Genomic DNA, 9,248 nt, shown 5'->3' on the forward strand with positions numbered 1-9,248 from the left:
TGCACACATGTTTCCTGGAGGGTCTTTGTGGGTCTGTCTCTGGAGCTGTGGGTGTCACAGGGCAGAGTGGGCACCCATAGGTAGGGGGAGGAGCAGTGCAAATGGGGGTGACCAGGGGCTACCAGCATGGAGCCTGGGGTGGCCAGCATGGTGGGGGCAGGTGCTCTGCAGGTCAGGAGAGCCAATCCAGTGGTGGCAGCAGTGGCTGGGTGCATGGGGAGAGACACAGCTGGGGTGAAGGGTGCTGCATGGAAGACCACCTCAGCAGGCTGTTTGCAGGACCCAACTCTGAGCAGGAATATGTGAGTATCCCTTGCACTGCCAGTACCTGTGCCCCTCACCACACCCCTGCCCTTCTCTGACCGTTGGTGATGGTACCCATGAGACCAGTCAGCATCTTGACCCCCCCCAGTTCCCACTGGGGCTCCTCTCCCACTGCCTGTTTATCCTGAGGACTCCTCCAGCCCCGGGAGCAGCAGGGGCTGGAGCAGGTACACGCTGAGCTTTGCCCCTGGCAAGCATGAGTGCCTGGGACGGGAGGGCTGGCAGCCCGTGGCGTGCGTCTGTGCCTGTGTGGGAGCTAATCCCAGCAACATCTGCCAGGCTGTTTGCAAGCCCAGGAGTTTCCGGCTGCGGGGAGGGGATGGCTGGGTGGGGGGGGGCACGTGTGTGCAGGGCAGCTGGCATGTGTTGGGGCTCCCTGTGCAAGGCAACACCTGTGCCAAAGGGCTTCTGTGGTGGGCATCTGCCTGCACATGTGTATCCTCTGTGTCCAGAAAGGGATGGGTGGCACTGGGGACCCCAAATAGCCTCTCAGGTCCAGGGTTTGGGAACCTAGCAGGAGGAAGTGGGGGTTTTGGCTGGGATTTGCTGATCCTGGTGGCCATTCTCAGAGCAATCCTGAAGGAGAGATGCTTAAGGAGGGAAGGAGGTTTTTGCATCCTTGACAGGGAGAATGATTTCCCAGGGAAATGAGGCTGGGGGAGAAAGGAGAAGAAAAACGAGTGGTGGGACTGGGCAGAAGGAATGATGACATATTGCCCCTGATTTAATCAGCCAGACCCTGCAAATAAAAGCCACCTGTTTTGGCCCTGGCAGCAGGAAGCCATCCCCAGAACAAACAGAGCACCAGGCAACTGCAAGAAAGACAAACAGGGGCCGGCACCAGCTCCATCTGCTCCTGCTTGGCCCAGCCCCTGGACCTCCAGCCCCATGGGGTGACAGTGCAGCCCACAGAGAGGGGGTAGCAGGGCTTAGCTAGGGTGGCCAGGACTCAGCCCACAGTGTTAGACAAATGCTAGACCTGACACAGCTGTGCTGGCCTGGGAATCTCATAGCAATGGGAAAGGCAGCATACTGCCATGAACTCCAGGTGTGTCCCAGATGTGCCTGCATCACCTCCTTGGTGGCTGCCTTTCAGTCTGCTCAGCTCCTTAAGCCATGCACTATCTCAGGAGCATTACCTGAACAGGATGTGGGGTATAGCCCCATGGCTGGGGCCTATGGATGGCACAGTTTGGACTTGGCATAGAGCACCTGGGCAACTCTGTCCTCCCAGCACTGCCGCCTGCCCACACTGTGCTGGGTGGCACGGAGAAACCTGATCTGTTTTGCTAGTGCAGGGAACAGGCTGAGCGGAGAGTGACACAGGGTCTTTATTAAATTAGCCTATGCAGGAGGTCCTGGGCAAGCGCTACCCAGCTCCCAGAGCCAATATTAGCAGCTGCCCTTGGGCAGGGTTGCTGTCTGCCCCCGCACCAGCCTCCTCCTGCCCCTGTCCTTGGCTGGGTGGTTGTGACTGGGGTCTAGAAGGCAGCCAGCCGCGGTGGTGGCAACTGGTGACAGGGAATGGCCAGTGGTACTGGGAGATGCCCCAGGGAGGCCAGGTTGCATCAGCACTCTGGGGTGCAGTGGGGAAGGACCTTTGCCATGGCACCTCAGAGTTGAGCCACCCCAATCCACTGTCCCTGGACACAGCTGTGGCTCCAATGTGGCTGACATGAATGAGGTGAGCGGTGCGTGGAGGCCTATCCCAGCGTGTGGCACATGCTGAGAAGTAAGGGAGGGAGATGCACAGCCTGCAGCTGGCTGTGTGTTTCTCCCCTCCACTCCTCTCCCCCCTTTTTTTCCCCTGCATTGCCCTCAATTCTTCTATCCAAAGGGTTGTGTGGAGGTGACTGAGGTGCTTGCATGCCCCTCATGGCACACCGTCAGTGCCTCATAGCTCCTCTAGCACGTTATGCAGTGCCCCCCACATCCCCTTAACAGCCCACAGCATCCCCACACATCCTGTGATGCCTCACACCCTGAAGCTCTGTAATACATCCTACAGTGCCCTGCATCCCATAACCCCAGACTGTCCTCACACCCCATAGCACCTCAAACTAACTAGTGCCCTACACTTCTGCTCACAGAGCCCTGGTGAGGGGCAGCAGCAGCATGGGTTGACCCTCCAGTGCACTAGCTCTGCGTCACACCTCACCTTCCCCAAGATGCTGGCTTCCCAAACCTGTCCCCCCAGCACTTTGAGGGATGTCCCCAGATCACTGGGCTCCATCCTGGAAGCCTGCTTATCCTCATGCATCCCCTTCCCTCCCCGAAGATCATCCCTATCCTTTCCTCCATCCTCTGCACCCCCAGGCACCTCCTAGAGTGTCTCTCACAAACCCTGCTATAAGAACCCAGAGCATCGCAAAATGAAGGCTGCCTCCCCAGCGCCTGTTCCCAGCCAAGGGCCAGCCAAGGTTCCTCAGCTGGAGCCAGTTCCAATCGCTGCCAGGCTGCACCCTCTGCTGGGACCTGACGGCATCGACGCTCCGGGCCCCAGAGCAGGGAGGTAGACGCTGCTTGGCGCGTTGTCGAGCGGTGGGGGACACAGGAAGGCGAATCACAGGTTCTGCCCCTAGCCCATTCCTGCTATGGCCCCTCAGACCCCAATTCTTGATGAAAATAGATCACAGACGCCAGGCGTCCTAACACCCCTGCCAGATGCCCACACTGCACCTGTGTCATCAGCACTACTAAGCTCATATGGGACGCTGACCTCTACTCAGGACCCTCAGGAGGGCTGGGGTTTACCTGGGAAGGTCTGGGGTCCAGTCTTTGCCTGCAGGCCAACGTGGCTCCTGCAGAGATGAAGGTGAAGAGTGTCCAGCCTCACCACAGGGATGCTTCTGCCAAGAGACCTGGGATTTCAAGGCTCCTCAGGGCACTCTTCCTTTCGAGCCTGAGCTGGCCTCATCCAGCCCAGGTCCTGGTGGGAGGCACTGGAATTGTTGCATCACATGGTGCAGTCCCAGGCAGGGCTGGTCCTGCTGCATAGGTGCAGGATACAACTCTGCCCAAAGCTGGTACCCTTGCACTGTGCACGGTGTTCTCTGCCTGGGCAAAAGGTGTGTAAAGAGCACAGGGAGCCTTTTGCCAGGCCAGGGGACATGCCCAGAGCACTGAAAGCAGGGAGCATGTAACTGGGGTACATTAGTGTCCAGTTGAGAGCCAACACAGGAACCTCTGCAGGGTGTTGCACGTCTCCCAGAACATGGATGGACCAAGCTATGCCTCTGCCAACACCTCCTCCACCCCTCTCACTCACCCTAATCTTCAACCACCCCACACAGAGCCCTGCCCTTGCAGATTGGGTCCCTGCCCTGCCAGCTCAGGACATGCAAAGCAGGGTCTGGCCAGAGGAGGGACCTGCGGTGGCAGAGCCCTCGGGCCGAGGGGCAGATGCAGCCCCAGGCAAGCTCTGCATCCCAGCGTGAGGAAATTAGTGCCCCCTCAGCTCCCAGCCGGCAAATCCTTGCTTCAACTTGGCACCTCCTTCCCACCAGCCTCAACCTTGGCAAAGGCTGAGGGTGCCCTGGGAAAGGCTGGGTCCCTAATCCCTGGGCCAAACAGGGACATTGTCCGGGGGCAGAAAGGAAAGCGGCGCGTCAGGCCCTTTGCCCATTGTGCCCTGAGCCTCTCCGCAAACACAGCCCAGCACTTTCATTGTCAGCCCCGCGGGGCACGGGGGGGCTGCTCTCGCCACACTGCCTAACTGGAATGGACAGCTGGAGTCTGGGGTGGGCTCACACCCCCGTGCCCCCCCATCCCCTGCCTGCTGACACAGCGCCCTGCCCGCCTGCACCATCGGCACTTCGGCGCCTGCCTATAAAGGGCAAGGGGAAAAGCCGGCGCCGGCACCGCCACCTTCGCCACTGTGCCCTGCCGACCAAGTAAGTACCAGGCTGTGAGCCCTCAAGACCCCCCAATGCACAGGCGCTGCCATGCTGCCTTTGGCCTCCCACACCAAGCCCCCCCAAACCCAGTGCACACTCTGGGGAAGGGCAAGCCGCAGGGTGCTGCATGGCACACAGGGGTGCCCTGTGTGGACAGGAGGGGATGCTGGCACCCATCTTTGCAAGAATTGGGCTGCTCTGCCTCAGGGCTGCAGCCCACACCCATGTCTGATTCAGGGGTCACTGCCACCCTCCTGCAATGGGTAACGGCGCCATTGCACCTGGCTGAGCCCAGGAGTAGCTGCAGGGAGATTGGGAGCAGTCTTGGGTACATCACATAGAGAGAGATGGGTGACCACAAGTGCACCCTGCAATTTGAGGGGCACAGGACAGAGATCGCTCAGCACCAAGGGAAAGGGAACAGCCTGGAAGGACGAGGGGCTGGTGGCATGGGATGTATGAGGGGAGCACAGCCATTGTCCCAGGCTTGGTGGAAGTGGGTTGATGGTGGGCATCTGCCCGGGGTGATGGATGGGTCTCTGCCAGCAGCTGAGCAACCCGCATGACCAGCAGCGAAGCCATGGACACCCTGGGGCAGTACAAGATCACGGTATGGGAGGAGGAGAGCTTCCAGGGCAAGCGCTGCGAGTTCCTCATGGAGTGCCCCAGCATCATGGAGCGTGGCTTCCGCAAGATCCGCTCCATCAAGGTGGAGTCTGGCCCGTAAGTGCCCCACAAGCCCCATGGCCCCTCAGTACATGCCGCTTTGCTCCCAGGAGCTGCCTGGAGCTGCCAGGAAGCCAGGACACCCGGGACCCCTGTTCTGACACCGCCTTATTGTGCGACCTCTCTCTCTGTGCTCCTAGCCTGGTGCCTCAGTTTCCCCATCTGCAAAGAAGGGAGACTCTGCTGAGCCAAGGCATGGGTTGGAGGCAATGGTGTGACCCTGGGGAGTGGGGGCTCACTCTCAAAAGGGATGTTTCCTGGTAGCAAGAACCCCAACCTCTGTGACATGCCCGCACCCTTCCAGGACCTCTCTGTCCCACGTGCAGGAGGGAGAAGCCAGCCCTAGGCTGAGGTCCTTCCTCCTCTCCCCTCCAGCTGGGTGGGCTTCGAGTACCCTGAGTACCAGGGGCAGCAGTTTATCCTGGAGAAGGGTGACTATCCTCGGTGGGAGGCCTGGAGCGGGAACAGCGGCTACCGGACCGAGCACCTCCTCTCCTTCCGGCCCGTCAAGTGTGCGGTGAGTTACGAGGTCACCGTGGCTAGGCTTGCGGCAGGCAGTGCCTCCTCTTGGCAGCCCGGCGGGGAGGGAGAAAAGGTTACTGAAACATGGGATGGAGCGGTGAGGCAGCCACAGAGAGGACGTGGGTTAGGAGGGGTGGCTGCCTCCCTGCAAGGGTCCTGGGGTGTTCCTTAAGGCTAAAATTTATCCTGAAACACCATCCCAGATCCTTCTGCTTGGTGCATTGGACAGCCACCTCCCAGGCTGGGGTCCTCTGGCCTTGTCCTCTCACCTCAGGTACCTGTGGATGGGACAAGCAGAGAGGAGCTGGCAGGACCAAAGGGATGGTTGGTGCATTTGGGGTGTGGGATTCGTCCCCCTCCCACTGGGGTACCCGAGCCGTGCCCAGGCAGCTGCAGCCCCTATCGCTCCATCTGCAGAGACAGTGGTGCTTGCAAAAGCGGCACGTCTGCGCCTCCGAGCGGGGGGTCCCCCCCCAACTTTTAATAATCACCAGGCAGATATGCTTGGGCTTTAATAAAGGGGATGTGATAAGATCACTCCTTACTGGCAGGACTGCTCCTCGGTGCAGATAGAGGCGTGTGGGGGCTGGGTACGGGGGACAGTGCCGCATCGCTCAGTGTCCCAGCCGTTAACCCCTTGGTGCCCAACACCCAGCAAAGCCCCACAAAGCAGGAGCGGAATCACTCTCAGCAGCCCATCTTGCCCTGAAACTGTCCTGCAGCCTTGGGGAGTGTGAGGATGCTGAGGGCAGGAAACTATGTGGGTACAGAGGATGTGGCCACTGTCACCCTAACCAGCAGATATCCATTAGAATCACAGGGACATGAAAGCAGCATCCTCTGGGCATCCCCGATGTGGCACAGTCAGGGGATGCCAAGCTGAAGGACATGCCCACGCCTCGCACCAAAGCTGGACATGGTCCCAGGCTTGCCATGGCACCTTGGTTTATGTCCCCCTGATGCCACATCCCCTAAAACTGTGCAAGCCACCCCATCCTTGTTGACCTCCCAGCTCTCTCCCTCTACAGAACCACAACGACAGCAAAGTCATCCTCTACGAGGCTGAGAATTTTCAGGGGCACAAGTTTGAGCTGAGTGATGACTACCCCTCGCTGCAGGCCATGGGTTGGGGCAACAAGGAGGTGGCATCTATCAAAGTGAACGCCGGAGCGTGAGTTCTGCTGGCAAGAAGGTGGGGGGGAGGGGAGGGCTGAGAGCAGAGCTTTGGCAAGTACCTCCCTTTTGTACAGCCCTGGGGATGGAGAAAGGGGACATCCCCCCCAAAAAAAAAGGAGGCCTATGTGTTCCCCTTCCCTTGAAAATTCCAGCTGTGGGGTGCTTTCTGTCCCTTCCCTCTCAGGGATGAGATGGATGGGATGAATGGGAGAGGAGGGAAGGGGAGAGGAAGGAAGGGAGGGGAGGGAAAGGGAGGGAAAGAGAGGGGAGGGAAAGGGAGGGAAAGAGAGGGAAGGGGAGGGGAGGGGATGGGGAGATTTGGTTTGGGGCTCTGAGTCAGGGGTCTGCTTGCAGGTGGGTGGCATACCAGTACCCAGGATACAGGGGCTACCAGTATGTGCTGGAGCGGGACAGACAGAACGGTGAGTTCAAGAAGTACAATGAATACAGCAGCCAGGCTCACACCAACCAGATCCAATCCATCCGCCGTGTCCAGCACTGAGCAGGGGCAGCGCTGCGTGCCCCGCAGCCCCTGGGCTGCTGTGCAATAGACCTCTACCCGGTAGCAAATAAAGGCATTTGTCAAAAAAAAAAAAAAAGGGTGCTCCTGCCTCTGCTCTGCTCCTTGTGGGACCCCTGTGGGGTGGGATGCAGGCTGCCTGCCCCACACCCGCTGGCCCCCAGCTCTCAGCAGCTGGAAGGGGTTTCCCTATTCCCAGGTGTTTTTGGACCCGTGGTGACGTGCAGCCTGGGCTGGGCTCTCTTCACTCCACCTCTGGTCCGTGCAGAGCAAACAGAGGGAATGCAGAACGGTTCCTTAACTCTCTAATGTGGGGAAGTGGGAACTTACTGGCTTTACTGGGGAAAAAATGGGCTGGAGCAGAAGGGGGCATCCAGTAGGGTTGTGTCCTGGGACTTTCTCACAGGGTCAGTGCTAGGGAAAATGATTGCTACTAAGCCTGTGAGCACGGGGTGTTCACAGAGAGTGGGGCTCTCTGCACCCTAGTTTGGAGAAAAGAGGGATGTCCCTGCCTGCTTCGAGCCTGGGTCATCTTGGGGGGCAGGACACTGCCACAAATGGGATGGCCACAGTTAGAGCAGAGTTGGGGGCACCGGTTTATAGAGAGACTGTACAAGAAACTGGGGTCCTCAGGGCAGTGTCCCAGAGCTGGCAGGGAGCTCAGCTTACTGCTCCCAGCAACCTTAGGATGCAGGTCCTCCCACCCCCAGCCTGGCCACGCCAGCACATCCGTGCCAGCATCCGGCTCCTGCTTGCTCAGGTACACCAGGAGCCCCACCCAGCCTCCTCCTCCTTCTCCAGCACCCTTTCCTGGCCTCTTCCTCCTCCATCCTGCTCCAGCACCCTGAGCCCTCCTGGGGCATAGGTACCTGTCCCAAGGTGCTCTCCTCACCCATGACATACCTTCTAAAGCTGCAGGATGGTGGAACAGTGCTGAGTCACTTGGATGCCTGGGTCCCTACACACTTACCCAAGTGCTACAAGCACTTGGGGTATTAGAGCTGTGGATGCCCCGAGGGAAGTTGGGAGACTGGGATAGAGTGGGCTGAGGGTCGAGGTGTGCACACCCTGTACACAGGGCTGCACAGAGACCGGAGGGGGGGAGCGGAGAAGGGGAGGTGAGAACCTGTGCACTGCACACAGGACTTTGCACACAAGTGTGAGCATACATGCCCTGCACATCCCGGCTCCCTCTCCCCTTGCACCCCAATAAGCCCCTTGCAAAAGCCCCAGCAACTTGCACATCCCCACCCCTCGGGGCGTCCCCACCGCAGGGTGCCCCTGGCCCTCCCCTCTCCCCTTCCTGTCCCTGCTGGCCCCACCCTGCCACGGCCCCATGGCCTCTCCCCCTGCACAAACACATTCCTGCACACCCAGCCGTGCTGCAGCCAGCCCAAGGCCACGTCAGCTCGGCTCCACTTCACGACACCGCCGGCAGACAGGTGAAATTGTTCCGGGCACCTGCGCACAGGGCTGCTACTGGGGGTGGAGGGGGGCGCTGGGGAGGGGGCACGGCAAAATGTGGGGTCTTTACTGCTCTGTCCTAGAGGGATAAAGCATTGGGTTGGGAGGTCGGGAGGCAAACTTCCTGCTTGCAGCCAAAGGGACCTTATGTTGCTATCATCTGGGTGCTCCATGTGTCGGGTCCCCATAGACCTGAATCCTCACCTCCCAGGTCCTTCACAGACCTGAAGCCACATCCTCTGGCTCTCCTACAGACTTGGCTCACTATTTGCCATATACCCTGCCTGCCCCCTCCCAATCCTGTGAGCCTGCCCCAGCTCTGCAATGTCCTGCCTCTCACCCTAGGGACCCTGCAATCCCTGCCCCTCTGCATCCATCAGTCCCTAAGTCTGCCAAAGCCCTTAGTCTCCTTACACCCCACTGCAGGCCCTTCCACACACCGGCTTTCCCAGGGACCCGTGAGTCTCCACCGCCTGTGCCCCCAGGTGCTCCCTATCGCCAGCTCCCACAGTCTGAACCCTGCTTCTCAGGGTGATCCCAAACTGCTCCCCCTGTGCCGGGCTGACGCAGAGCCCTCAGCCCAGACTCCCCGGCTTAATGCTCTGTGCCATGCAGGTTTG

The 9,248-nt window shown here is 59.6% G+C and overlaps 1 protein-coding gene across 2 annotated transcripts; it reads left to right on the forward strand.

Annotated features, from left to right (window-relative positions):
- Positions 1-4,115: 4,115 nt before the first annotated feature.
- CRYBA2 (crystallin beta A2) lies at positions 4,116-7,243 on the forward strand. 2 transcript variants are annotated; one of them, XM_068137813.1, is made up of 5 exons: positions 4,116-4,217; positions 4,770-4,943; positions 5,322-5,463; positions 6,497-6,639; positions 6,999-7,243. In XM_068137813.1, the coding sequence occupies exons 2-5, from the start codon at positions 4,783-4,785 to the stop codon at positions 7,144-7,146; spliced, it is 594 nt and encodes a 197-aa protein (XP_067993914.1). In that variant the 5' UTR covers positions 4,116-4,217; positions 4,770-4,782; the 3' UTR covers positions 7,147-7,243. The 2 variants fall into 2 exon arrangements, with proteins under 2 accessions (XP_067993914.1, XP_067993915.1); XM_068137814.1 differs by having other exon boundaries at positions 4,118-4,217; positions 4,767-4,943.
- The last annotated feature ends 2,005 nt before the right edge of the window (positions 7,244-9,248 follow it).

This window comes from Melanerpes formicivorus, unplaced genomic scaffold, assembly GCF_026170545.1.
Source record: "Melanerpes formicivorus ecotype bairdi unplaced genomic scaffold, bMelFor1.0.p_v2 SCAF_5, whole genome shotgun sequence".
Taxonomy (NCBI): Eukaryota; Metazoa; Chordata; class Aves; order Piciformes; family Picidae; genus Melanerpes; species Melanerpes formicivorus.